We start from the raw sequence: 24884 nt of genomic DNA, 5'->3' as shown, positions 1-24884 counted from the left end.
TCACCTCCACAATTGAAACCCGTTTACAACGTAGGCAGGCCTTCGCGTTGGTTTCTGGAATCCTACCTACCTACCTAACTTAACTTACTACCAACTAGGTACCTAATCTACTAATATAACGTATTATATTATATTAAGTCTTAGGCTCTAGGGGGGTTAGTTACTACCTTATAATACGACATAGTACGGAGTAAGGTAGTTATGACGGGACTACCTATGTCCATTGTCTATTCATCCTATGTTATTATTGGTCTTACTCTACACACTATCTACCTACCCTACCTACGCGAGGCTCGTAGGCCGTAGATACATACAGGCCTACATAAGTTGGTAAATAAGTTGGTAGCGAACTAAACTCCGTATGTCATATACTAGAGTGTACTATAGTATAGTACATTCTAGTGTAGGATGGGATAGGATAGGATAGGATGGGAAGCAAGACAAGGAGAGCTAGGTAGTTATTCCGCTAAGTTAGGTACTTACAGTACTTAGTTACTACCTATCGTAGTAACCTACCTACCTATCTTAGGTACCCGGGTCACACTGTAAAGTGCATGTTCTACGGGATTGCCTACCTAGTCGTGTATGCGGTGCTGGCTGCATGACCATTGACCACCACCCCTCCGACACACCCCCGACGACTACCCCTGTTCAGATACCCCTGTTAGGTCAGCGCCTCCGGGTCTTGTCTTTATCTTTTGCCCTTGATCTTCGGGGTTTCCGGTATAAGTGTACGATGGGTTTATGTATGTATGACGGTATGTCCGTATGTACATACTTGCCTCCATGGACAAGCTAATAATGTCATGGGTACGTCGTAGAAGTACCTTTGTAGGAAGGCAGTTTAACCGTTGATGTTTCCAAAGTAAATCGGTATTATTGGCCATTGTAGCAGGCAAGAATGTTCTATCCTAGGGCTAGGCTGGGGCCTTTGCTTGTTTGCTTTTTATTTTTATTTCTTGTAATTCTTTAGTTAAAAATCTTCCTCTTGGTCCCGCTCTGCAGCTTAACAAGGATTATATCCGGTCGATTTTGGCTCTCATCGCCCGTCTGCGCACACCCCTCCCTCTCCTTTTCTCTCTCATCTTTCCCTGATCCGCCTTTCCCCGTCCCCTTTCCCTTTCTTCTAAAATTAAAAACCCCGGGGTCCTACTGCTTTCGCCGCCCCTTTGCCCTTCCATCCTCCACTCCGTAATCGGTGACTGCTACCACGTCCGCCCCCTGCGGGCATCTCGTCACCGAAGCCCGACGGGAAGGCCGGTCCGCCTCTCAGCCCATGGAGCTGCGAGGTCTCGTCGCTCTTGAATCCTTCCGCGTCGTCTAGGGTGGTGCGCCAGAGGGTCCGAAGCGATGCGTTCCACTCCTCCAGAGATCGTAGTCGATCCACGTCGCTAGTACTCTCCACTAACACGGTTCCACTCTCTTGGTCGATTTTGGCGTTGAGCTTCTTGTCAAGGATTAGGAAGCTAAGGATATCCTGGACTTCGGGCACCGAGATCTTGATGTGCTTGGAAATGAAGCTGAGCGAGAATCGGGTGTAAGGCGCGATGAGTTTGAGGACCGCTTTGGTGCGCATGTTCCGGCTCACTTCGTCGATGTTCTCCGCGATGAATGGGTCCGCTAGCACGTCGGGGTTTTTACTGAGGACGGCCTCGTAGGCGTGGATGTCGTCTCGTTGGAAGGCGTCGACTAGGTCGGTCATGGCAGAGATGCGCGGGTCGCTCTTATAGGGCTTGGTCTCTTGCGAGTAGAACGGATTAATGTCCGATTTCATCAACATGGTGGTCAGCACGAGGTACTTGAGGACCTGGATCCGTTGCATCGATCCCGCCTCGTCGTAATTGCGGAATGATTCGAAAAAGTCACTTTGCGCCTCCTCCCAGTTCTCTTCGCTCATGTGCATTTTGCCTCCACACTCTCGGATGATACCCATGATCTTGGGGTGCGGCACGGCGGACCGCACGCGAAGAGCACGTTGGTATAGAGCCTTCAGTCGTTTGTTGTTCTTCGTCTCCGCGTACATCTGAATCTCGAGCGCATACAGTTCAAGCAGGTACGTGCCCTTACTTGGGTCGTCCGATCCGTCTTCGCGTTGGCATGCTCGATGTAGTTCCCGCACCTTTTTACTCAGTTGGCCGTATTCCTTGCGCTCTAGCCAGAGGCGGGCGAGTTTGATGTTGGTTTTCAACCATAGGCGTTCGTTATTCGTGTTCTGGAACGAGTGGAGGGTCAGCGAATAGAATTCCTCCATGCACTGGTAGGCCTTGTCGTCGTCCGATCCCTTCTCAATATAGTCGAGCATGTTGTTGATGGACTTTTCGGAGTAATTTCGCGTGACGGCCGATTTGACGTAGGTAAGCAGTTCCCTATAGTGTCCGACAGCCTGGAGAAGGATCAGTATCGCACAACGAGCGACAGAGAGGCCGAGGGGAGGAGCAGCGTACATCGCTATACCGCCCGAGTTTGAACTCCAATTTGATGGCTTGTTTGAGACCTTTGAATCCCCTTCCGGACCATCAGTATTGGACTTATAATTCACGGGCGGAATGATGGTCATTTACCAGTCGCCTTTCTCCTCCTCTAGCGGCGGTACCCCTAGAAATTCCACGATCGCCTCCTCCGGGGAGTCTATCTTTATTTGTTTGGCATTGTAGTATTTGTTTTCGATCCCGACGTCGCCGGACTCGTCGTCATCCGCATCTTCGTATTCAAAGTCGTATCTATCATCGAGATCGGTTAGAGAGGCTGTTCCAGTCTCTTCACTGCGTGCAGAATGGGAGAGCGAGGGGGAACGCACTCCTCGTCACCGGAATCTTGCATGAAATCGTCATCGTCCGACATCGTGAGAGTTGCGAAAGACTTTTCGCGCAGGTTTCGGATCGTCTCAACTATCTGCCAACAACGAGGGATTCCGGATCCTCCGTGTAGGTAAGAATAATCGAGGGTCGGGAGAGTGTGGTAGATGGATGGGAGTCGCAGTGTGCAAGTGATAAGTAGCAAGTAACAACCAAAGGAAGCTCCCGCACCTATCGGAGCCTTGGGGCCTTCCGACTACCTTCCCCGCTTGACCACGACTGATGGGTCCGACCGTCGTCCAGGACCTGGCAGCCGTAGTCTCCTATGATTTCGATGTGTCTAGCTTGATCCCTTTCTAGTTTTAATGTACTAAGGGAGTAGATGATCAAGTGTTTTGCTGGATATTTAGCCAGAATCGATAGGTCTAATAGTACCCTACGCAGAGGACAAGGCGCAGGACAACCCTTGGTTCAGGTTACAGTATCGGTAGCTACGGATATACAATCAGGGAGGGACATTTAGAGTAACCCCCCGAGAACCTCGAGAACCTCGACTCCCTGGATGTTACTTTTAGCTTCCTTTGTTTGTATTTGTTCCTCTCTGCCGTGAGTCCCACTGTTGAAACGTCCATCTGTCCCGTGGAACTGCCGATTGGCGTAATGGTCGGGCGCTCTTTGTTTTATATGTTGCGCTACTCATACGCAGTGTACTCCGGAGTAAATCGATAAAGACCTCCCGCCCGCGAGTTTCCAGAACTGAAAGCTGAGCACTGAGCCCTGAACATTCCAGGAAACCGAGAGCAACGGGCTGCATAATGCGCCGACTAAAGCGAGAGCCTCAGAAGTCAGGCACCGCGCGGGAGGCGAAGGCCCTTGGCGGATGACGATCACCTTATTCGCTGATCCTTTTCAGGACGATGACATCGACTCTGCACGGCCCACGACTCGTCTTTCTCAACCTTCATCTCCTCCTTATTTCCCTCTCCCTCCCGGCCGCTCTCTATCCTTAACCACCGCCTATCCCGATATAATCGATTTTCGCCCTATATAATCGCCTGCATCCCGATCCCCTCGACCCTGGTTCGCGCCGACCCCCTTCTCTTATCGCATACTCGACCGAGCAGTCTTGAACGGATTCTCTCTTCACAATGGACTTGTGTGGGCGTCAAAAAGTGGTTCGGCGCAAGATGGTGCTGCTGTTAGTGACCTCTACCACGCGATAATAATACTTGAAAGGATCAGGGTCTGACAGCTATTCCAAACAGAGGTGATGGAGCTTGCGGCAAGACGTCGGCCCTGAATGTCTTTACGAGAGGGTCGGTCCCCGTTTCCCCTCCCTTCGCTCGACGAGCCACTCGCTAACTTTCCACGTCCAGATACTTCCCCACGGTTTAGTAAGAATTACCCTTCTAGGCAGTGTAGGTTTGCATGGTCATGCGATATTAACATGTGCATTCATCGCATAGTGAACCTACTGTTTTCGGTACGCGCGTTCCCTAGTCTTCGTTGATGATCCTTGCTGACGATCCCGGCTTCTAGAAAACTACGTCCACGGTAATTGATTCGCTACCTACGGCCTTTGCAACGCATGCTTATGCTTCTCAGATATCTTTGTCGACAATGTACACATGGAATTATCGCTCTGGGACACGGCTGGCCAGGAGGAATTCGACCGACTGCGCGCGCTGTCTTACGAAGACACACACGTCATCATGCTGTGCTTTAGCGTAAGCGATTCTTACACCTCATCTAGTCAGAGTACATCATCTAACTGCACATCTAAATATAGGTCGACAGCCCCGATTCGTTCGAAAATGTGGCGAGTAAATGGGTGGACGAAATATCGGAGAACTGCCCGGGCGTCAAACTGGTCCTGACGGCGCTCAAGTGCGACTTGAGAAAGGATGAATTCGAGAACAACAATGCGAACGCCATCGCATACGAGCAGGGCCTAGCCAAGGCCAAGGAGATTGGAGCCGTGAAGTATCTGGGTATTTAGATTCCCCCCCCCCATCGCCTCCGATGTTTTGATGCGCAATGCTAACGTGACGATAGAATGCTCCGCTGTCCAGAACCGCGGCATCATGGAGACCTTTTATGAAGCAGCCAAGGTTGCTCTAGACGTGAAAGCCCCAGGGTCGACCGGATCTAAGGGAGGATGTGTCATTCTTTAAACTTTTTTTTTGTTATCTTTTCAGGTTTTGGAGGTGATCTGTCGACCGCCTTATTTCCTTTTTTTTATCTTTCTTATTATTTCCTATACCCATATTGGTTTTTTGCATTCCACAGCGGACACCTCTGCACCTGCTGCGACCTATGAGTTTGCCGGGCAGAGCGCTTTCTTATGTTCCTGTGACACTTTAGCCTGATGGTTTTGCTTCATTCTTGGCCTGTTTTCTTCTTTATACATACTTTTGTTTGCTTCGCTTGATAATCCGTTCGTCATCGGTGCTGTCATTCGGTGGCCTCCGCAGAAGTCACCGGTTTCCGGTTGGAAGTATCTGACACCTTTGCGCAATTGGAACTCGATTGGATTAGCTCCTCGATCAAGACGAGGATCGAATTTTGCTTACTTTATTTCCTATAGAGAATCATATGTACCATCTATATGATGGCATCTAATCAATGAAACGTCTTTTTGTTTATCTGCGTATTTCCCGATATGTCCGATGACAATCATTGCTTGCTCTGAACCGGTAACTCCAAACCCTAGCTATATACATACATCAACAACCGCCCACAACCGCCCTTAACCCGACCTCAACCCACTCCCTCACTCACTCTCCCTCAGCACCTCCTCCCCAACCGTATACACCTCATCCACCTTCTCCCCCGTCGCACTTCCCCCGCAGGCAAAATCCGCATTCAACCTCCTCACAAACGCCTCCACAAACCCCCCCGCCACCTCCCCCACCCCGACGCCCTTCACCCCCAAACCCTGCAAACTGGTCGCCTCCCTCCCTTCCAACCCGCACGGCACGATCTGCTGAAAATACCACATCGGCTCCTCCGTCACGTTGAACCCGATCCCAAACGAGCTGATATTCCGACGCAGATGCACCCCCACCGCCGTGATCTTCTTCGCCGGCTCCGTCCCTGCCCTAGTAGATACCCACACCCCCGGATCCTCCGTCACTTGGCCCGTGATGCCGTAGCCGCGCAGGACGTCGATCACGCTGTTCTCGAGGAGTCGGATGTGGCAGCGCGGTGTGAGTCCTAGCCGTCGGAGATCTAGCACTGTGTATGCGACCATTTGCCCGGGTCCGTGGTAGGTTGTTTGTCCGCCGCGGAGGGTTGGGTGGTATTCTGCTTTCTTTTCCGGGCTGTTGGAGGCCGTTCCCGGCGCGGTCAGGAGGGATCGAATTGGTTCGAGAGACGGGGGGAGGGAGAGCGAGGATGATGACGGGCAGGTGTTTGAGGGAGGTAAGTCGCGTCGACCGGTCGTGTAGACTGGGTTGGGCGTGAAGGTGATGATGGTGGGATCCGGGGGCGGGGAGGTCGGGTGGAGGGTCTTTTTGTGGGCGAGGAGTCGGCTCGTGAGGGTTTGTTGGAGGGCCGACACGCGCGTGAAGGAGGTTATGCCTGGGAGGTGGAGGTGGGCAAGACGCATTGTGATGGTCTTTCTTTTTTTCTTTCTGGTGTTGAGGCGGTTGAAGTTAAGATGAATAGCTGGGTGATATAGGTGGGTAGGTAGGTAGGAGTGAATGAGTAGTTCAGTGTCGAGAGGTAGGTAGGTAACTATGTCGCTAGTGCATGTCTTTGTGGAATTGGTATCGTCAATTGGGCTGGAGTAACTTATAGCGAATTGACCGGTTGGTGGACTGTACACTGTACAATCAAGAGAACATTAGGTTGTCGCACGGAGATCTCGTAGTGCTTGTTAGTTCCGATAAGATTTCGACAGACGTCACCGGCTCGGAAAAGTCATGTGATTCATGGCAAAGACTATGGCGTTGTTTCTTTCTAGCGGTATGATTTTTGTTTTCATTGTGGATTGACTATGCCTATTCACTTGGTAGATACAAAGAATCTTTTGTAGATAGTTTTCTTGAGTTATAACTTAACTACCATACGGAGTACTCCGAACAGTAGTCCTATGAGGTCATCGCCACGCCGAAGCCAGAGTTCCGCATTTCCCGCTATCGTCTGGAAGGATTCAATTTTTTTTGTATCGAGTATATAAGACAGTAAGTATCGGAACAAGAATTTGAATTTGAATACAGGTAAGAAGGTAAGTTGCACAACAGTCATAAATTCATGACATCCCTGCTTGTCCCTATAACGACAAGGTTTAAAAAGAAGAATAAATAAAGAGAAAAGAACCCGGAACGGCGAAGGATGTCAAGCATCCAAGTCTAGACCACAAAGGCCCTATATAATACAAGTCCCTAAGCCTCCAGCGTTCCATTGACCAAAGGAGTCTGTTCCTCGCCTTCCCGGACCACCACCCAATCCCGAACACCTCCCTTCCAGTCCGCAATGCGGCCTTCGCGCACGCGAACCGTCACAACACGCACGTCGCTATCTATGGACACGCTGGTGCGCCGTTGGCCCAGTTCTTGCTGCTGTTGCTGCTGCTGTTGACCAAACAGACCCATTTCCTCCTCGAAGGTGTTGTTCTCCAGGTGTCGCTCCTTGCACCAGGCTTCTTCGGCGGAGCCGGGCTCCAGGAAGCGGGCGGCGCCGGTGATGGTGGTGGAGATACTCGAGAGAGCGCTCGTGTTGAGGTTCAATAGCAAACTGGCCAAGGAGGATCGCGTCGCGGCCGGTGGGGGGGATCCCTCGCGCTCGCCGGCGTTGGAGGCTCGGGTGGGCGGACGATGGGAAACCCAGTCATGGACCAATAGGGAAACTCGGGGGTTGGTCAACAGATGATTGGTCTTGCGCGAGGACGGGTTGGTGGTCATGATAATGGTGGGATAAGGGTCGAAAGGCGTCGATGGGAGGTAGGTATATGACATGAGAGAGATGTGGGGGGTCAGGTCATCACATGTTGCAAGATGAAGCTAAAAGATGTAAAGGTTAGTTTGTGTGCACCTCGAGACAGCTCGGATCTGCAAGGGAGCTAAGCGTACAAACCGCGAGTTCTTCAAACACGCAATGACCTCGGGAGGAAGGGTGGTTGCGACATGGGGGTGGGTGGTGGTGGCCGATGCCTCATATGAGAGGGGCGGGTTGACAGAGTCGGTCATGGCGTTGCGGAAGAATCAGAAAAAAAAGGGAAACAACAAATAGAAATAAAGTGAGTATAGTATTAAAATAAAAATAGAAATAAGAGCAAAAACAAATCCGAGCGAGTCTCCGACAAAGGTCGAGGACGAGGTTTCCCTGGCGATGGAGGGGAAGAAGGCAAAGCCGTGGCGGTTCCGATCCGAAGAGGACGAAAGAGCCTTGACCGATTTGGGTCAGTCCCCGTGCTAGTCCCGATTCAGCCGGGGCGGTCGAGGCTGGTCGGCGCCTTCGCTAGTCGACGTCATGGCTGGACTGCCATCCACCGCAGGTGTGTACTCCTGAGTCGGTAGGCCTTCGTTGTACTTTATAAGCTGTGAATTTTACTTAGTACCAGAGTTCTATAGGTGAGTAATACGGCCCCGTAAGGAGAGTATGTTTCATGTTGTGATCGCGCAGAAACATTGCTTTCGTCATCGTAGCTTCAGGAATGGTGGAGCAACGCGCAATGATGATCGACGAGGGACAAGGGTTATCCACAAGTTATCGTACAGAGGGATGAACATCGGGGCTATCATCTGGGATAGTGGATGTGAGCGTCCCAAGTAGCGTCATCATGAATTAGTATTGATGATACTATCGAGCAATTACCTGCCGCGTATGCTTAAATACCACCCCGTGACCGCGACGGGCGCACCTTCAGGCTGCTTCCCCGCACTGCCAGTCCCAGCTTTCCCCAGCTTCCCGTCGATTCCTCTTCCCCGTCTCTCCTCGTCTTTGCTTTCTCCTCGCTTCCATTGGCCTTTCAATTCCTCATCCTCTCACTTCCTCGACCCGTGAATGCTATCAGACCGTTAATACGGACTTTTTCTTCTCCGCTTGACCAATCCCTCGAAGTTCACTGGTAGTTGCTGTCACTGCGACAATCTTACTCCTCTCTTCTGCAGCAGCCTTTCCATCCTAGCCGTCTGGTCAGACCATCGACTTCACCCCTGCTGGTTGTGTCGCCCTCGTTGCTGCTGCTCCTCCTTTCCCCTCCCTGTGCAAAAACCCTTCTTTACCCCCCTTTAAACTGTTCTTCGCACACTGCTCGCGCAATTGCATTTTATTCTTTGTCACTCGTCCTTTTTGAAGCCACGATCTTGAGATTGCCTGGTTTGCTACGATAGCCGCCTTTTACCCCCATCCCTTTGCAAATCTGTCCTCTTGTGTCGCTTCTCTCTTCCGGCGTCTAAATTTATTGAATCACGATCTCCTGTGTTCGATTACCTACGATGTTTCTAGCACGCATTGCCCGACCGGCGTCCTCGCTGGCCCGGCCCTTCACCACCTCTGCCACTGCCTACCGCTCACCCTCTATTCGTGACCTAACCCCCGATTCGGCGGAAGAATTTAGTGCGCGTCAGAAGGAGTTTCGCGAGAACTTGGAGGCGGCTCGCAAGCAGCGAGAACAGCAAGAGAGTCAGTCTGTCGATGCTTCTGCTTCTGATACTACCTCATCCCCTATCTCCCGTGATCGTTTTCGTGAGTTCGCCACCGCTCCCACTGCTCCGCATGCGAGCAATGCGAGCCGTAACCACGGCCGTGCTGTATTTGATGCCGCCGAAACTCTTGACCATCAGGGATTGGGCTCACTTTCTTCCCACCGTTCTCTAGGAGACGAACAAGTGCTGGATTCCTCGCAGTCTCCCAAGCGCGGGCCTCTATCCTCTCTGATATACGGAACCAAGGAAGGCCAACAGCTGGATAAGGACATCGAGCGGTCGTTCTCGCAGGTCCTCGCTCGCGGCAAATACGTCCACTCCATCGTTTTCCACGAGGTGAAGCCCGACAAAGTAGACGAATATGTTGACCTCGTGGGCCAGTGGTATCCCCGGATGGCCGGCACTGAGGAAAACAGGGTGAATCTGGTCGGAAGTTGGCGCACACAAGTGGGCGACAACGACACTTTTGGTACTTGAACTCAAGACACCCTTTCTCCCTTACCCCAACCCGTATGCCTGTTGACCAACGGGTCCGGACTGTTATTTCTCGAGCTAACCCGTTCCGTGTTTATAGTCCACATTTGGGAATATCAGCGATACGAGGGTTACCATGCCTCCCTTCACAACATTTCCTGCCACCCCGAATTCCCCGAATTCGATCGGAAGCTGAAGAGCTTGATTAAGAGCAAGAAGACCTCGCTGATGCAGGAGTTCTCCTTCTGGCCCACCACTCCGCCCCGACGTCTGGGCGGGCTGTTTGAACTGCGCTCCTATACCCTGCACCCCGGAAACCTGCTTGAGTGGGAGACGCACTGGCGCCGTGGCCTCAAAGCTCGCCGCGAAGTTATGGAAGGCGTCGGAGCGTGGTTTGTCCAGATCGGAGACTTGAACACGGTGCACCATCTCTGGCAATTCGCCAACCTGGAGGAGCGCAAGGTTCGCCGGGAACAGTCGTGGGGCATCGAGGGCTGGGCGGAAACCGTGCACAAGACCGTGCCTCTCATCCAGACTATGCAAAGCCGCATCTTGGTCCCCATGCCCTGGAGCCCCGTGGGATAAGCGATCGAGGCCCGTCCGATGCTGTATCGATCTGTGGTCACAAGCCAGATTTCCCAGCCGTGCTAGCCAGCCAGACACCAAACACCAGCAAGCTTAGGGTATCCTAGCGCCAGGCCAGAATGAATGAAGGAACGAGGGATCGAAGAAGGGCACGAGACTTGCGGGCTAGCAGGGGGGACATTTTGCCGGCATGAACGGACTTCCGCTGATGGTCCACGCCCACTCGGATCTTTCTAGTTCCTATTCAGCCATGTAGGGCTCTTAGCGCATCAGATCTAGCATTTTTTAGCATTGTTTTTGTCTCATATGCCTATCCCCCTGTACCTAGAAATTAAATTGACACTCTTGCGGACACAATTACCCCTCTTTTTGCACGGTGCCTCTTGTAACTCTGTTTTTCTTAGCCTCGTCATATGGTGCCTCGGATGTGCCCTCCCCAGGTAGAGTATCTTCTGTGTCTCTCAGCGCTCTCTCCTTTACACTTTACCCCACCCGCAGAACGACGATCCCAAATGGGCGTGTCGCTGGGAATGCACCGAAGCCCGGGAAAAATGGATGCCTTCGCCCCTCCAAGCCGACGGCAGAGGAGCAAATGAAAGACCACACGTGGGCAGTCGAGGCACAACTCCCATGTCATCATCCTCGTCCATCCCAATTTATCCCAGTTTGTCGAACTGCATCGTCGCGGTCGGGTCCTTTTGCATCTCGTCCCCGCGCGGGAACTCTTTAGGGCCCCGTTTTTTGCCGGGCAGAAAAATAATAATAATAGCGATTCATAATAAATACTCTACTCAAATTTTCCGGTCCATCAAACAAGAGCGCCCATCTCTCCTCTTCCCCGACGTGTTGTTTTCCTGTCCTTTTGTCCTCTTCTTTTCCTTTTTCTGTGTCTCTCCGCCACCCAGTCTCTGGATCCTCAACAGCCCTATCACATCCCGGACTGTGTCCCCCCTGCAACTCCTGGCTTTGTCTCACCCTTTTCCCTCAAGTGTCACTGAGATTTCGCGCCTCACTTTGAATCCATTGACAGCTTGGTGTTCCCCGTAAAAAACCAGAAAAGAAACAAAAAAGAAAAGGACAGAAAACTCTTCTTTTATCCTCTCCCCAAGCGCCTACGTATCTCGCAGGACTGCGTGTCCGGGATAAAAAAAGGATCCAACAACCCAGAAGCACGATGGTGTACCTCCGCCAGCATCAACTTCCCAACCTACAGGAGTATCGCTATGCGGGAGTCGACCACTCGTTAATAAGCCGATATGTCCTGAAGCCTTTCTATAATCATTTTGTCATCAAATGTTTCCCCATGAGCATGGCGTGAGTAGTAACGCCGGTCTTCATGTCCTTATTCCTCGTCAGTGCTGGTCGGCTAACGGCGTTTCTCTGCTCTTTAGTCCCAATGCTGTAAGTTCCGTGTCTGCGCCTGGATCGGTCTGGTCGTGACGATGTGAATAACCGAGGACTGGTAGATTACCCTGACGGGGTTCTTCTTCGTGGTAGTCAACCTCTTGACCATTCTTTGGTATAACCCAAACCTAGATCAAGACTGCCCACCTTGGGTCTATGCCAGTTGCGCCTTGGGATTGTTCCTATACCAGACCTTCGATGGAATAGACGGAATGCAAGCGTATGACCCCCAGTGCAACCACTTTCCGGTAAATGAAATGCATGCTAAGATGTTCTGTTGTGCAGCCGGAGAACCAAGCAAAGCGGACCGTTGGGTGAGCTGTTCGACCACAGTGAGTATAACCGAGCATCTTCGAGTTTGGGAGGTCTGCTGGTGTTAATACTTCTTTCCCTCTGCAGGCGTTGATGCATGCAACACCGCCCTTGGTGTGTTGATCTTCGTAGCATCGATGAACCTTGGCCAGTCATGGGCTTCGATCCTGACTCTCTTTGGCTGTAAGCCATTGTAACCCAACCGCAACCGACTTCCAGATGACTGACCCAATCTAGCCACCATGACCTTCTACGTCCAGACGTGGGACGAGTACTACACCCAGGTTCTGACCCTGGGTATCATCTCGGGTCCCGTCGAAGGTGTTTTGACCTTATGCATTGTCTTCGGGTTCACGGCCTATATGGGCGGCGGTAGCTTCTGGCACCGCCCTATGCTCGAGACCGTGGGTATTCCGAAGTTGGACTTCATGCCGGAGCAGGTATACGATATGCCCTTTACGCAGTGGTACCTTGTCTACGGCGCCTTCGTTCTCTTCTTCGCCACCAGCTCGAGTATTGTGCATGTCATGAAGGTTCGCAAGGAACGCGGTCAGGACCCCTTCCAGCCGCTCCTTGGCCTCCTGCCTCTGGTTGTGATGTGGACTCTTGTTCCGGCTTACCTGTACCTCCAGCCCTACATTCTGGAGAACTATGCCATCCCCGTGATTCTGTTCGTCGGCCTGATCAATGCGTACGCCGTCGGAAGAATGATCTGCGCGCACTTGGTCAAGACTAGCTTCCCCTATTTCAACATTCTCCTTTGCCCGCTCGCCTTGGGTGTGTTGGATAGCGCCGGACCGGTCTTTGAACTCTGGCCTAGCATCCTGGGCGACGGATCCGGTCAGGTTGCTTTCATCTTCGTATGCCTGGGACTGTCGATTGGTATCTATGGCAGCTTTATCGTGAGTGGCGATCGCCCTATTCTCGTTCCCTCTTATGACTTCTATGGCTGACTATCCGATAGCATGACATCATCACGACGATATGTGATTATACTGATATCTGGTGTCTCAGCATCAAGCACCCCTACGTCGAAGAGACGCAGACCGCCAACGGCGATGCGTCCAAGAAATCCCAGTGATTTGCGCATCTTGCGCATGTAAACTACTATGCGACAACCGCCGCGCCTTCCTATCAGAAACTGGTGCGGACAACCTACCTAATACCGGAGCGGCATATTTCGAAATTCATTCGCCAAATTTGCAATGTACATCAAAGCGTTGAAGCGAGTTGGTTTTAAAGCAGAAAAAAACAAAAGGGGTCGAGAACTATATGTCCGGGACATACCATACCAGGTCGGCGACATACGTGGGCTGGAACACCCTCGATGTTAGTCGCGTCTGATGCCATAATATGTTGGATTAGCGATATAGACACCATGTCAGATATGTGAGATATGCGATTGCGATGTTTGTTTTGTTTTGCTGCGCTTTGCTGCCTGTTTTGTCTTTCCTTCGATCTCTTTCGGTCTTGTTCATTTCTCTGCCACCTGGAAAGATTCTTCTTTTCTGTTTTTACTTTTTCTCGTTTCATTCTTTATGCTGTTCACGCTGTTCACCAAATAATGTGCTAGGATAGAAAATGTCAGATGATTGAAGATAGTTCTGGAAGCGTCGCATGATCTTTGCCCATGTCCGGAGTATAACTCTATCCCTCTGTAGATGGAACCTTTGGAAGTCTGGAGGGCCTTCGGGAAGCATGTCATCAAATATGCAATGCTGATTGGCCCAGACGGGTGGGGCGTGCCAAGACTACCCGGAAGGGCAGCGTTAGCGAGGGTTGCAACCCTATTCTCCCCAAACGGGACGGTGGGTGAGGCCCGGCGAGAGAATTCCCTTCAGACCTTTGCCATTTCCACGAGAGTACCTTTTCGCTTTTCACCCTTCAAGCAGGCCATCTCCATCAGCGCCATTCTTCAACCTATCTCGCTGATCGACTTTTTGTCTCGTCAAGATGGTAGGTTTTTCGTCTACCCTTTTTCCCTTCGACTACGTCCCCGTCAGATACCGATCGCTCTACGCGCAGATAAGGGTCATGTTGCCCTGATCTCGTGCTCGACCTCGTCGGCGCCCGTCGGCTACGCTGGACCCTTCATCTCGAAAATTCCGAATGGGACAATACAAAGCGATATGAGAAGGATTGTGTGTGCTGATGGATTTGTGATACTAGGTTCTCGCGGTCGACCTTCTCAACCCTGCTCCTCAGGCTGAGGCCCGTAAGCACAAGCTTAAGGTATGACCATTCGATATCGAAATTTCGAAGTGTCGATCGGACAAAAGAGGACTGACTCAACCCTCCCCTTGTTACAACAGACCCTTGTGCCTGCTCCTCGCTCGTTCTTCATGGACGTCAAGTGCCCCGGCTGCTTCACCATCACCACCGTCTTCTCCCACGCCCAGACCGTCGTCGTCTGCGCCGGCTGCTCGACCGTCCTCTGCCAGCCCACCGGTGGTAAGGCCAGACTTACCGAGGGATGCTCTTTCCGGAGAAAGTAGATGTCTCGACGCAAATCAGGCCGAAGCGATGAATGAAAGAAATGTGGCGTTCTTCGATAATGGATTAATATGATTCTTTTTGAGCAAATTTAACAACAAAATACTCAGATAGAAGATGGAATCCTTTGCCCATTTGCGAGCAAGACACCCCCCAAATACAAAAAAGGTTTCGAAGGGAAATGACCAGGCATCAATACTTTTTTTTCCGTTTTGTGTTATACCACCAAAAAAGCGTGCCCAGTGATTCAATACAGGCTTTTTTATTTTCTTTTGACAGACAATCGAGAGAAAGGGGGAAGTTCCGGATATCTGGCAAACATTGATCGGTCCAAGGCTTCTGCATCGCAATCATCTTTGTCTTCTTCATTATCGACCTACTATCTTCCTGATTCTGCGGCTCGGTTTGCGCACGACGACTTATCTACATCGCTTCGACATGTAATTTTTCTTTTCCAATTATCTTTTGTTTCCATACAACAAACGGGGCACGACGGGATGACACCAAAATGGGCACATCAGCATGAGCTTTGCCAGCCGCAGGAATTCGAATGTCTAGGTCTCGAGAGACGAACAATCCTCCACCGATGACGACATCGCATGTCTGAGTTAGGTGACATTGCTAGGAAGGCCGATGTGCCATGCGGATTGGACGACTTAGCAGCAGCTATCTGGTCCTGCCAACCGACAGCTTGCGTGATTCCTGAGAAGGGATAGGTACTGTCTGCTCGGGTCGGATCTGTCTGCTATGAGCGTCCAATCCGGCATTCCTCGTGCGCCGTGCAATCGTATTTGATGTTTGCTCGATACATGGTGTCCCTCGTAATTGTAGACCTATCTGTACTCTGTATGCGTAATGTGTCTGATAGAGCCCCGCTCAGTCCAAGTCTTGACAGTACGGAGTATATAGTTTGCCATTTACCCCATACTGTAGAGGCCCACATGGATGTACTATGTGCATTGCCAATGGTCATTACCTAGTAGCCGTGCGTTATTACTCGTTAGCCCGTGAAATCTCCGTAGACTACAAGACACATGTACGTCGTAGTCAACTCTGGCAAATGCAAGTCATTGAGGATCTATTCCAGCATATTAATCAAATCAATCCTCTTGAAGCCCTAGTGTGCATGAACAACAGCGATTCTCTTTCTAGCCCCAATATCCGGTAAACAGTTTTATTTGCATCCACACCATACTACCCCCTATTTAAAAGTGTCAATGCTCTCGAGCATACTGTGCTCCTTTTAGACATATTCAAGTACGATCAAGACGGTTGGAGGAGTGATTGCAGGTCAAAAGACCTGTCTTTACTAGATTGATGGATCTTGGCCTTGGGAGACAAGTTTTTGTTTTGTTCATAGCGGAGGGAAGTAGTAACGAAGGAAAGAGAGGAAATATTTCTATACGATGTCTTGACCAATTCTATATCAACCTAATGACGGAAATTATTGGATAGTAGATGGTAAGAGAGAGAAGTATGAAATGGGGGGTAGTTAGTTAATTAGATAATTGGTTCTTATCTTATCGGGACAGCGAGAGGTCACTAAATTCTAGTCTAGCCTAACTAACTAACTATCTAGAGACTCCGACTGAACTTGGCTAACTAACTCGTTCATTCAAAACAACACTCCTTCAATTCTTCTCGTTCCTACCTTTTCTCCGATTGAACAGAATCCTTTCTTTCATCCTCATCTTACTAGTTACATGTCCCACCCTTAGAAAAAGAACGAAGGAACCGAAAGATTCAAAAAATGCCCCCCCAACCCCTCAAACTCCTCATGCTGCACGGCTACACCCAATCCGGCCCCCTCTTCCACGCCAAATCCCGCGCCCTCATAAAACACATCACGAAAGCATTCTCTGCCTCCCACGAAGTGGCCGCAATCTACCCAACCGGTCCCATCCGTCTCGACCCCGCCGATATCCCAGGCTACGAGCCCCCCACCACCAACGAGGAACATCCCACCCCGGAAGCGCCCGAAGCGTACGGGTGGTTTCGACGATCGAACACGGCCAATCCGCCCCTTTATATGGGATTGGAAGATGGGCTGGCGGCTGTCGCGAGGGTCTTGAAGGAGGAAGGACCGTTTGATGGCGTGATTGGGTTTTCGCAGGGAGCTGCGATGGCGGCGATGGTGGCGTCGTTGTTGGAAGGGAATGTAAGGAAAGAGGCGTTTGGGAAGGCCAAGGCGAAGGGACTTGGGGACGCAAGTGACGGGGACAAGGAAGGGGTGTTTGGGTATCCGGCGTCGTTTGAGGGATTGGTGCATCCGCCGCTGAAGTTCGCGATCTGTTATAGTGGGTTTCGGTCGCCGGGGGCGCGGTATCGTGGGTTCTATGAGGAGCCTGGGGTGCAGACGCCGATGCTGCATGTTCTGGGGACGTTGGATGCCGTGGTGGAGGAGTCGAGGAGTCGGTCGTTGATTGAGGCGTGTGTCGGGGATCCCGAGGCTGAGGGGAAGGTGGTTTGGCATCCTGGGGGACATTTCTTGCCGAGTCAGAGGCCGTATTTGGATGCTGCGGTGAGGTTTGTTAGGGAGTCGGTGGAGGAGAAGAAGGGGAAGGCGAGCGAGGAGGAAGAGGATGTGAATGATATGGATTTGCCGTTTTAGAAAAAGACTTAGATATCCCCTTGGCAGATTTGATAGATACAATAGAGGATAGAGTGTTGCGGTCGTCTTGTGATTGGTATCAGGACGACATTGGGTTGGTGATAGAGCATGCAAAAAGCATTAATCCATTTCTACGATCGTATAGTTTTACACGCCATATGTTTAGCGCCAAAATTCATGCCCATCTCTCCGTCCGTGTCATCAATTCCTTAGCGAGCCTTGCCCTTCTCGCCGCGGGAGGGCAGAATCCGGGCCATCATCTCTTCCTTGGTGATCAAGTGATCGATGCGCTCCAAGAGTCCCAGGAGACTCTTCATGTCGCTGCTCCATTCGTTCAGGACGTCATCCGCATCACGGGGCTTGGCGAAGTTGACCAGCCGCGCCGGACGGTCGATCTTCGCATAGATGGTCTTTAACGTAACCAGTTCACTGATGTACTTCTCCGTCTCTTCCTCGGTCAGATCGAGAAGCTCCGTCAACCGACCCATCTGGATGCGAGTGTAGTACTTGGCGACCACCCGGACGTTATGCTCGATGACGCGCTTGCGGAAGTCCTGCCAGCGTCGGTGCGGCTGGTCGTCGGCGGAGTGGCTAGGTTGGGCACTGAAGACATCCGTGTTGCAGATGTGGGGTCCGAATTGCTCCGAGACCATCGGCCAGCGCATCAGTTCGTGGATGGTAAAAAGCTTGATCAGCCGGGCCTCGACGGGAACCGTAGAAAGTCGCGAGTCTTGCTGGATGCGATGGAGCAGGTCCGATTGTTCGTTGTCGTAGGGAGACAGGACAATGTAATACACGATGCGGGCGAGGACCTATAAACATTCGGGTTAGAGCGCAGGAACTATGAGGTGGCAACGAGATGGTGACGTACTGCTCGCAGCTGTTCCGGGTTGTTTTCAACCGACTCGGTATCCAGGACTTCACGGTAATGCTTGCACACATCCAGGTACTTGTATTCGTGGTTAGAGAGGATGATCTGCTGCTCGAAATAGCGGAGCTTCAGGTCCGTGACGTCGTCATCAACCTCCATGGGGGCCTCGTCGGGAGAACGCGTCTTCTCCCGTTCCTCGGCTTCCTTCTTGAGCTTCTCAATTTCTTCGGCGCTCTTCTTCGGCTTACGGTTGAAATACCGCTTGTTGATCTTGCGGCTGAGGATAGTGGCTTGTGTCCAGTCACCGCGCTCTATGCAGAGAGCCACCTGCTCCAGAATGAACTCCGTCTTTTCTCTCCTGGTCATGGACCCGAACGTCTCCACCTGCAGCTCGCAAAGAGTGTCGGCGGCGGCATTCAGATCGCCTTGGGATTTCTTGATATTAGATAGGATTCGGGTGACACGGGCTCTCTCGACTTCGACGAAGATCTGTGATAGTGGGCATTAACATGAGCCGGAGAGGCGTAGTTAGTCAAGGAGCACCGACCTTTCCTTCAGTCACGGTCCGCAGAGTCTGGATCACCGATAACTTCACATCCAAGCTAGGCGTTTCGTCCAGGAATCCCATCACCACCTGCACCATTTTCGTCACAGCTTGTTTGAGTTGGCCATGCTTTTTCGAGAGAAGCAGCACCTGATCATTGAGGAGGTTCCAGTCGCCGGAGTTCTTGCTGATCGTAACGATGGTGATAAGGATTCGAGAAGTAGTGGGCAGGTCGGAAGCCTGTCAATCGAGACATCAATTAGCGTGATACTTGGATGGAATGAGCAGGCGGCGCGCTGTATGTCATACCTGTCTTGCTTGTTTCTCCAGGACCAGAAGCTTGTCGATCGCACCCTGGACGTCGGTCTGGACATCTAATTAGCATCTGTAATCGGCGCAATAGCAAGGAGAGCCTCCAACCTTAGCCAGTTGTTCCGTCTCAGGAATCAGCTTATCGGCATCCTTGGAGAAGTCCTTCTCCGGCTTCAACAGACCTCCGTCGGACATGATGACGAATGCAGGACGTCCCGGTTTCGAGGTTTTTGATCAAATATAGAGAGATGAAATCTGGGTACGAGTAATATGGTGAGGTAGGACGATGAGAGATTTGAAATGGCGATTCGGATGGGGTAGGGAAGGGCTGGAGATGGAGAATGTGGTCATGGAAGCTTGACGGGCAACGCCAGCTCGAGCTGGCCGAAGCTCGCTCACGTGATATGCGCTCACCGTCCGCCCGCCAGAGCGCTCTGTTTACTCTTCCTCAACACCTTTCAATCCTGTCTGTATGACCAGCGTAACATGGACTCGAAAACCATTTGAGAGATTACAATGACTATGGTTTTCTATGAACAATGGCTACTGTCTTGTGCTTGACTTGGTGCCATTGCTAAGAACAAGCGATATTGCTCACTTAAGATGAAGCCACTAACTGGGAATTTAGCGATATCCGAGCATAATTCTTCGCCCATAATCGACACGATGGCAAGTACGGACGGAGTACTTCGTACAGGGTGCTTGATTCATATCAGGGAATCTCATTCTCTGCCTGATTGCCTGACCTCTGCTCTCGCCCTGGATGCCTGAAGCCACTATGCTTAGATAAGCCACACAGCACGATCACGCAATATCGCTTTAACTGCATTGGGGCTGCAGACCAATGTAGATGGAAAAAGAAGAGTCACATTTCCACACATTTATATTTTGGAAAAGTGACATTTGGGTCATTTGGGTGATTTCCTTTTAATAATTGTCGATAGGCTTATCGGACTCTATCAGTTGCCAATTTTTGGGGACGAACATTATTCGTTATCGCCAATTTGCCTCACGTCCAATAACGCTGGGCTTTTTCCGCGGACATCCCAATTACCGCATTCATAAGTGGCCGATAGCCCACCCACTTTGTCGAAGGACTGTGGGAGATCACACCTGATATTTACTTACAAATTTGCTCTGCTTTTTCCATACCGAGGCAAAAACTTGTGTCTTGTCCCAAGGAAACTCGAATATTGCGCTAATTGACTCTTGTGGGGTCTGGCACAATGCGGGATGCATCAAACGATAAAGGCCCGTTGGCACCTTTGCTGGTGGCTATGAATGCAGACTCTCAGGTGCATCTCATCATCGGCTCAAGTCCACTTGCCGCCGCTCGTTGCATTAAGAGTCTGGAAGCTGGCGCAAAGCCAGTCATCATCGCACCGGATACCGGGGACCTGCAGTATACTCTGGCGGAGCGCATAGAAAATGGCTCGGCCCAGTGGATTCGCAGAGAATTCCAAGACACCGATCTGACCAGCTTGGGGAGGGAAGAAGTCGACCATGTTGTGGACACGGTCTTTGTCACTCTGGGCGGGGCTCATCCTCTGAGTATGTGCGCCGATCTCATTAAACGCGGGGAATGTCTCTTCTGATCCTTTTGCAGGCCCTCATATATCTAAGCTCTGTCGGCGACTAAGAATTCCGGTCAATGTGTCGGATGCTCTGAACCTTTGCACTTTCAGTCTTCTCTCAACCTACTCGGATGGCCCTCTGCACGTGGGAATTACCACCTCTGGACGTGGCTGCAAGCTTGCTTCTCGGCTAAGAAGGGAAATTGCGTCGGTTCTTCCCCCAAATCTTGGATCCGCCATCGATCGTTTAGGGTCAGTGCGGAGACGTCTATGGGAGGAAGACTATGCGGCAGGCCTATGCGAAGCCTCGCTGGAAGTCGACGAGGACGACTCAACGGGCCAGAAGCACACTTTCAACAACCTAGTGACGGAAGACGACGTTTCTGCTGCCAAAACCCGGCGCATCCGCTGGCTGTCCCAGATTTGCGAGTATTGGCCGCTCCGCAAACTTGCCGCCATCAACGACTCCGACATCGAAAATATTCTTCAGGCGTACTCGTCCAGCAAAGATAGTCTCGAGGATGTCAATGGGGTCGACAATGTCCAGAAACATGGCAAAATTGTGCTGGCTGGTTCTGGACCAGGACACCCAGATCTACTCACCCGAGCAACATACAATGCCATTCAAACCGCCGACCTCATCCTCTCAGATAAGCTTGTCCCGGCGCCGGTGCTGGAATTGATTCCTCGAAGGACCGAGGTCCATATTGCACGAAAGTTTCCTGGTAACGCAGACCAAGCACAGGAGGAGTTCTTGCGAATGGGTCTCGATGCTTTACGTCGTGGACGACACGTTCTTCGTCTAAAGCAAGGTGATCCTTATCTCTATGGCCGAGGAGGAGAGGAGTTTGAGTTCTTCCGGAACGAGGGCTATACGCCTCTTGTTTTGCCAGGAATCACCAGCGCGCTGAGCGCTTCGTTGTTTGCCGAAATCCCCGCAACCCACCGCGGCGTATCCGACCAAGTTTTGATCTGCACCGGAACAGGAAGGAAAGGAGCGGCCCCCAACCCCCCTACGTATGTGCCGACCCAAACGGTGGTCTTCCTAATGGCACTGCACCGACTGTCGGCACTGGTGGAATCTTTGACGGCCCCGCCCGAGGACGTCTCGCATTCCCGAACGCTGTGGCCCAAGGACACACCGTGTGCCATCATTGAACGGGCATCATGCACGGATCAGCGGGTGATCCGTTCTACCTTGGAGCATGTCTGTCTGGCCTTTGAAGCCGAAGGGTCTCGTCCTCCCGGTCTGTTGGTGGTTGGGGCCAGCTGCCACATTTTACATCAACCTAAGGATCAAAAGTGGGTTGTTGAAGAGGGGTTCAAGGGACTCGATGAGCTGCGGCATATTCCTGAGGTAGCTACGATGTCAGAGAAGGAATAGGTGGGAGTGGTGGCCCTGGAAAGCTGCAATTCTACATGATATATATGTGATGACGGTGGACAAGGAGGTTGTTTTACAGCATGGAAAAGGAAAAAGAGATACCCATATAGATAGAACCTTGACGAATTATCATGAATGATAAATATTTCGAATTTTAGATTCTGTTCTCATAATTTTCTAGAAAAAAGCGTTAATATAGGTCCAGAATTAGGCCTGTGTATACTGTAGTTACATATCGTTATGCCAAACTGCCAGCAAGTCACGGGAACCTCCGATGCCAAGAGTCTCCACCAGGCTATCTTATCTCCCTCTCTCATTCAACCTTCAACTCTCCAGTCATCTCCAAATCCATCCCATCTCACTCGCTTCCATCATGTCGTCAAAACCGCAAACTTATATGTCCAACGGACAAGTCCTTGGAAGGTGAGAACCCATCATTCAATCCCTCGACGGTAGCGCCTCGGAGAAATGAACAGCCAACTAACCTCCGGCCGCAGCCCCCCGTTTTCTGTCCGCCTCGCTCGCTTCTTCGACAATGTCTATCTCTTTCTGGGTCTCTACCTCGTGAGCCTCTTCTCGGTACGTTATATTAAATTCTCTTATCGTGGTTATACTTCTACGGATGAAGACTTCTTCCATGCAACCTCTCATTGCGGATCTCTTATCTATTGCCTCTATCGTGTCGCAACCACAAACTAACAATACATCATTGTAGGTTGATCCTTACACTGCCGCTCAAAACTCCAAATTCAACGTCACCCGCCCCGGAAACAACCCGAACACTCGATCGCGATGGAGCGGAAGTAGTGGCTATGGAGGAGGAGGCGGCGGCGGTGGTGGCGGCGGTGGGCCTGGTGGGTTTGGACCTCGCAAGATTGGTCGCGTGGATGATGTTCGCGGACCGGAGTGTAAGAGCTGCCAATGAGGGATTGATTGTGGGTGCGATGCCAGGCGGCGTTGATGCTTTGATATACCAGTTTCCCGATAGCAAGTCTCTGTCTCTTGGCTAGCCACTCTCCCCAAGGTTTACGGTTGTCTCGATCTCTCACCAAATTATAGTATCCGGATCCGCGTAGTAGTGATCACTTATGTATGATGATTGTAGTATGGTGATCAAGTATCTCGACTTTAACCTAGATGAGACCCTTTTGGTGCAGGCGTTGGCGATTTCCCTCTCAATTCTCCGACCCCGACGACTCGTCCGACTCTTATGAGTTATCTTCTGCTTGTTCTTCGCCTCACTTGCTAGTCTCTATCGTCGTTTGAATGGATATACTCTCTAGTCTGGACAGCCTCTTGAAAACATAAACATGTAATGATGCGAAAGTAGAGGTAACGTTGTGCCGGTCGATTTGGTAACATAAATATAAAAGTTCCTTGCCGTCGAGGTCGCGATACTTGACTGGCAATCTGTCAGATATGACATTCAAACCAGCTAGTAAGGTAATTGATGAATTGGTGCTTCCTTTTCTGTCCTGAGTTCTCGTAGCTTGGCCTGGGTTTGTGTCCCTCAATTGATGATTGATGGGCGAGTAGATACGGAAGAGGTAAATCCTGGGGACTGGATTGGAGATGCAGTGGGATTTCATCGTCAGGGGGTACGCGGGAGTATACGCTCTACGGCTACTGGCTGGATGAATATCGAAGACGATCTCGAGGGTTGCTTCAGTGAAGACAGTCTACCAGGAGTCTAGGATATACTAGAGACTAGAGTAGGGCATCCACCTCATGATGATGATATCATCACGTGACAAACGGGGCGCTTCTCCGCATTTCCAGAGAATCAAATTTCGACGTTCGTCAATCGTAGGCGCGAACGAATTCACAAGCAGAACCAGGCCGGATTTTGACAGAATCGGTCTCGGAAGAATTGAAAACCAAACACCAAAGTACGCAATCCATCCCAGACACAATTCGGTGGTAGCACTACGCTTCCAATTCCCTCGCGTCTAAACACTTGCATATAGCGGGGTTAACGGGTCCGGATCTGTGCTACAGGACAACAGGTCACCCAAACACCACAATGTCTGAGATACCACGGAACAACGAAGAATGGGCGGCCCAGATCTCGACGATCAAAGACCAACTCCCGGAGACGTTCCCCGTGCATCAGACCCCGTTGCCTTCGGCCATCAGCCAGACGATTGATCACACTCAATTGGCACTGGCCGCGACCGAGCAGCAAATCGACCAGCTTTGCGACGAGGCGTCAAAGTACCGCTTTGCGACGGTCTGCGTACGTTTAAACTACGTCACCCGGGCTGTCCAGAAGCTCCAGGTGTCGCCCGACGTGGGCGTGGCCTGTGTGGTGGGTTTCCACGAGGGCATGTACGAGACCTCGGAGAAGGAGCAGGAGGCGCGAGAGGCAGTGAAGCAGGGGGCCTCGGAGCTGGATATGGTGTTGAAGTACCCGCTCCTGAAGGAAGGGAAGTACACGGAGGTCTACGAGGATATCCTGGGGGTGCGCAAGGCGGCGCCGTTGCCCACGAAGCTGAAGGTCATTTTGGAAACAGCTCAACTCTCACGCGACGAGATCATTGCGGGGTCATTCCTGGCGTGTACGGCCGGCGCGGATTTCATCAAGACCAGCACCGGGTTCAATGGGACCGGAGCCAATGTTGACGACGTGGCACTCATGCGGGCAATTGCCGACTTGGTGGGCAAGGGATGCAAGGTGAAGGCTAGTGGAGGGGTGCGTTCGACCGAGGACAGCGTCCGGATGCTGAAGGCAGGCGCCGAGCGCATTGGTAGCAGCTCGGGGGTGAAGATCATGCAGGAGTTGGGCGGGGAGACGGTGTCGGGCGCGGCGACGGAAGGGTATTAACGGAGAGGACGAGAATTCGAGAAGCACTTAAGACCAGGGGGGAAACCC

General features: G+C 51.4%; 12 protein-coding genes across 12 annotated transcripts; 8 read left to right on the top strand and 4 right to left on the bottom strand.

The window, feature by feature from the left end:
- Window positions 1–1132: 1132 nt before the first annotated feature.
- Window positions 1133–2841, bottom strand: KD926_009915 (putative COP9 signalosome subunit 2 (CsnB); the record flags this gene model as incomplete). Its single annotated transcript, XM_053102411.1, has 4 exons — window positions 1133–2383; window positions 2445–2505; window positions 2562–2720; window positions 2798–2841. 4 exons carry the CDS (start codon window positions 2839–2841, stop codon window positions 1133–1135), a joined length of 1515 nt encoding a protein of 504 aa, XP_052954147.1.
- Window positions 2842–4423: 1582 nt separating this feature from the next.
- Window positions 4424–4969, top strand: rho3 (Rho family GTPase RHO3; the record flags this gene model as incomplete). The annotated part of the gene is made up of 3 exons (XM_053102410.1): window positions 4424–4522; window positions 4585–4786; window positions 4851–4969. The coding sequence occupies 3 exons, from the start codon at window positions 4424–4426 to the stop codon at window positions 4967–4969; spliced, it is 420 nt and encodes a 139-aa protein (XP_052954146.1).
- Window positions 4970–5568: 599 nt separating this feature from the next.
- Window positions 5569–6405, bottom strand: KD926_009913 (lipoyl(octanoyl) transferase LIP2; the record flags this gene model as incomplete). Its single annotated transcript, XM_053102409.1, has 1 exon — window positions 5569–6405. The coding sequence occupies one exon, from the start codon at window positions 6403–6405 to the stop codon at window positions 5569–5571; it is 837 nt and encodes a 278-aa protein (XP_052954145.1).
- Window positions 6406–7183: 778 nt separating this feature from the next.
- Window positions 7184–7987, bottom strand: KD926_009912 (pyridoxamine 5'-phosphate oxidase family protein; the record flags this gene model as incomplete). The annotated part of the gene is made up of 2 exons (XM_053102408.1): window positions 7184–7801; window positions 7871–7987. The coding sequence occupies 2 exons, from the start codon at window positions 7985–7987 to the stop codon at window positions 7184–7186; spliced, it is 735 nt and encodes a 244-aa protein (XP_052954144.1).
- A 1251-nt stretch (window positions 7988–9238) lies between these two features.
- Window positions 9239–10507, top strand: KD926_009911 (NIPSNAP family protein; the record flags this gene model as incomplete). Its single annotated transcript, XM_053102405.1, has 2 exons — window positions 9239–9917; window positions 10023–10507. 2 exons carry the CDS (start codon window positions 9239–9241, stop codon window positions 10505–10507), a joined length of 1164 nt encoding a protein of 387 aa, XP_052954143.1.
- A 1293-nt stretch (window positions 10508–11800) lies between these two features.
- On the top strand, window positions 11801–13304 carry KD926_009910 (aminoalcoholphosphotransferase; the record flags this gene model as incomplete). Its single annotated transcript, XM_053102404.1, has 6 exons — window positions 11801–11908; window positions 11974–12131; window positions 12197–12243; window positions 12311–12406; window positions 12461–13125; window positions 13188–13304. The coding sequence occupies 6 exons, from the start codon at window positions 11801–11803 to the stop codon at window positions 13302–13304; spliced, it is 1191 nt and encodes a 396-aa protein (XP_052954142.1).
- A 580-nt stretch (window positions 13305–13884) lies between these two features.
- On the top strand, window positions 13885–14718 carry KD926_009909 (40S ribosomal eS27 domain-containing protein; the record flags this gene model as incomplete). The annotated part of the gene is made up of 4 exons (XM_053102403.1): window positions 13885–14179; window positions 14249–14295; window positions 14393–14455; window positions 14536–14718. 4 exons carry the CDS (start codon window positions 13885–13887, stop codon window positions 14716–14718), a joined length of 588 nt encoding a protein of 195 aa, XP_052954141.1.
- A 1748-nt stretch (window positions 14719–16466) lies between these two features.
- KD926_009908 (alpha/beta hydrolase) lies at window positions 16467–17327 on the top strand (the record flags this gene model as incomplete). The annotated part of the gene is made up of 1 exon (XM_053102402.1): window positions 16467–17327. The coding sequence occupies one exon, from the start codon at window positions 16467–16469 to the stop codon at window positions 17325–17327; it is 861 nt and encodes a 286-aa protein (XP_052954140.1).
- Window positions 17328–17536: 209 nt separating this feature from the next.
- On the bottom strand, window positions 17537–19249 carry KD926_009907 (proteasome regulatory particle lid subunit RPN5; the record flags this gene model as incomplete). The annotated part of the gene is made up of 5 exons (XM_053102401.1): window positions 17537–18139; window positions 18199–18687; window positions 18746–18982; window positions 19052–19108; window positions 19163–19249. 5 exons carry the CDS (start codon window positions 19247–19249, stop codon window positions 17537–17539), a joined length of 1473 nt encoding a protein of 490 aa, XP_052954139.1.
- Window positions 19250–20280: 1031 nt separating this feature from the next.
- On the top strand, window positions 20281–22012 carry KD926_009906 (putative siroheme synthase; the record flags this gene model as incomplete). The annotated part of the gene is made up of 2 exons (XM_053102400.1): window positions 20281–20605; window positions 20661–22012. The coding sequence occupies 2 exons, from the start codon at window positions 20281–20283 to the stop codon at window positions 22010–22012; spliced, it is 1677 nt and encodes a 558-aa protein (XP_052954138.1).
- A 373-nt stretch (window positions 22013–22385) lies between these two features.
- Window positions 22386–22937, top strand: KD926_009905 (uncharacterized protein; the record flags this gene model as incomplete). Its single annotated transcript, XM_053102399.1, has 3 exons — window positions 22386–22435; window positions 22510–22591; window positions 22728–22937. 3 exons carry the CDS (start codon window positions 22386–22388, stop codon window positions 22935–22937), a joined length of 342 nt encoding a protein of 113 aa, XP_052954137.1.
- A 1098-nt stretch (window positions 22938–24035) lies between these two features.
- On the top strand, window positions 24036–24836 carry KD926_009904 (2-deoxyribose-5-phosphate aldolase; the record flags this gene model as incomplete). Its single annotated transcript, XM_053102398.1, has 1 exon — window positions 24036–24836. The coding sequence occupies one exon, from the start codon at window positions 24036–24038 to the stop codon at window positions 24834–24836; it is 801 nt and encodes a 266-aa protein (XP_052954136.1).
- Window positions 24837–24884: the final 48 nt, after the last annotated feature.

This window comes from Aspergillus affinis (genome assembly GCF_023601865.1).
Source record: "Aspergillus affinis strain CMG 70 chromosome Unknown NODE_73_length_178438_cov_86_647956, whole genome shotgun sequence".
NCBI lineage: Eukaryota > Fungi > Ascomycota > Eurotiomycetes > Eurotiales > Aspergillaceae > Aspergillus > Aspergillus affinis.
The sequence above is the reverse complement of the archived record's forward strand: the minus strand, read 5'-3'. Positions and strand labels throughout refer to the sequence as shown.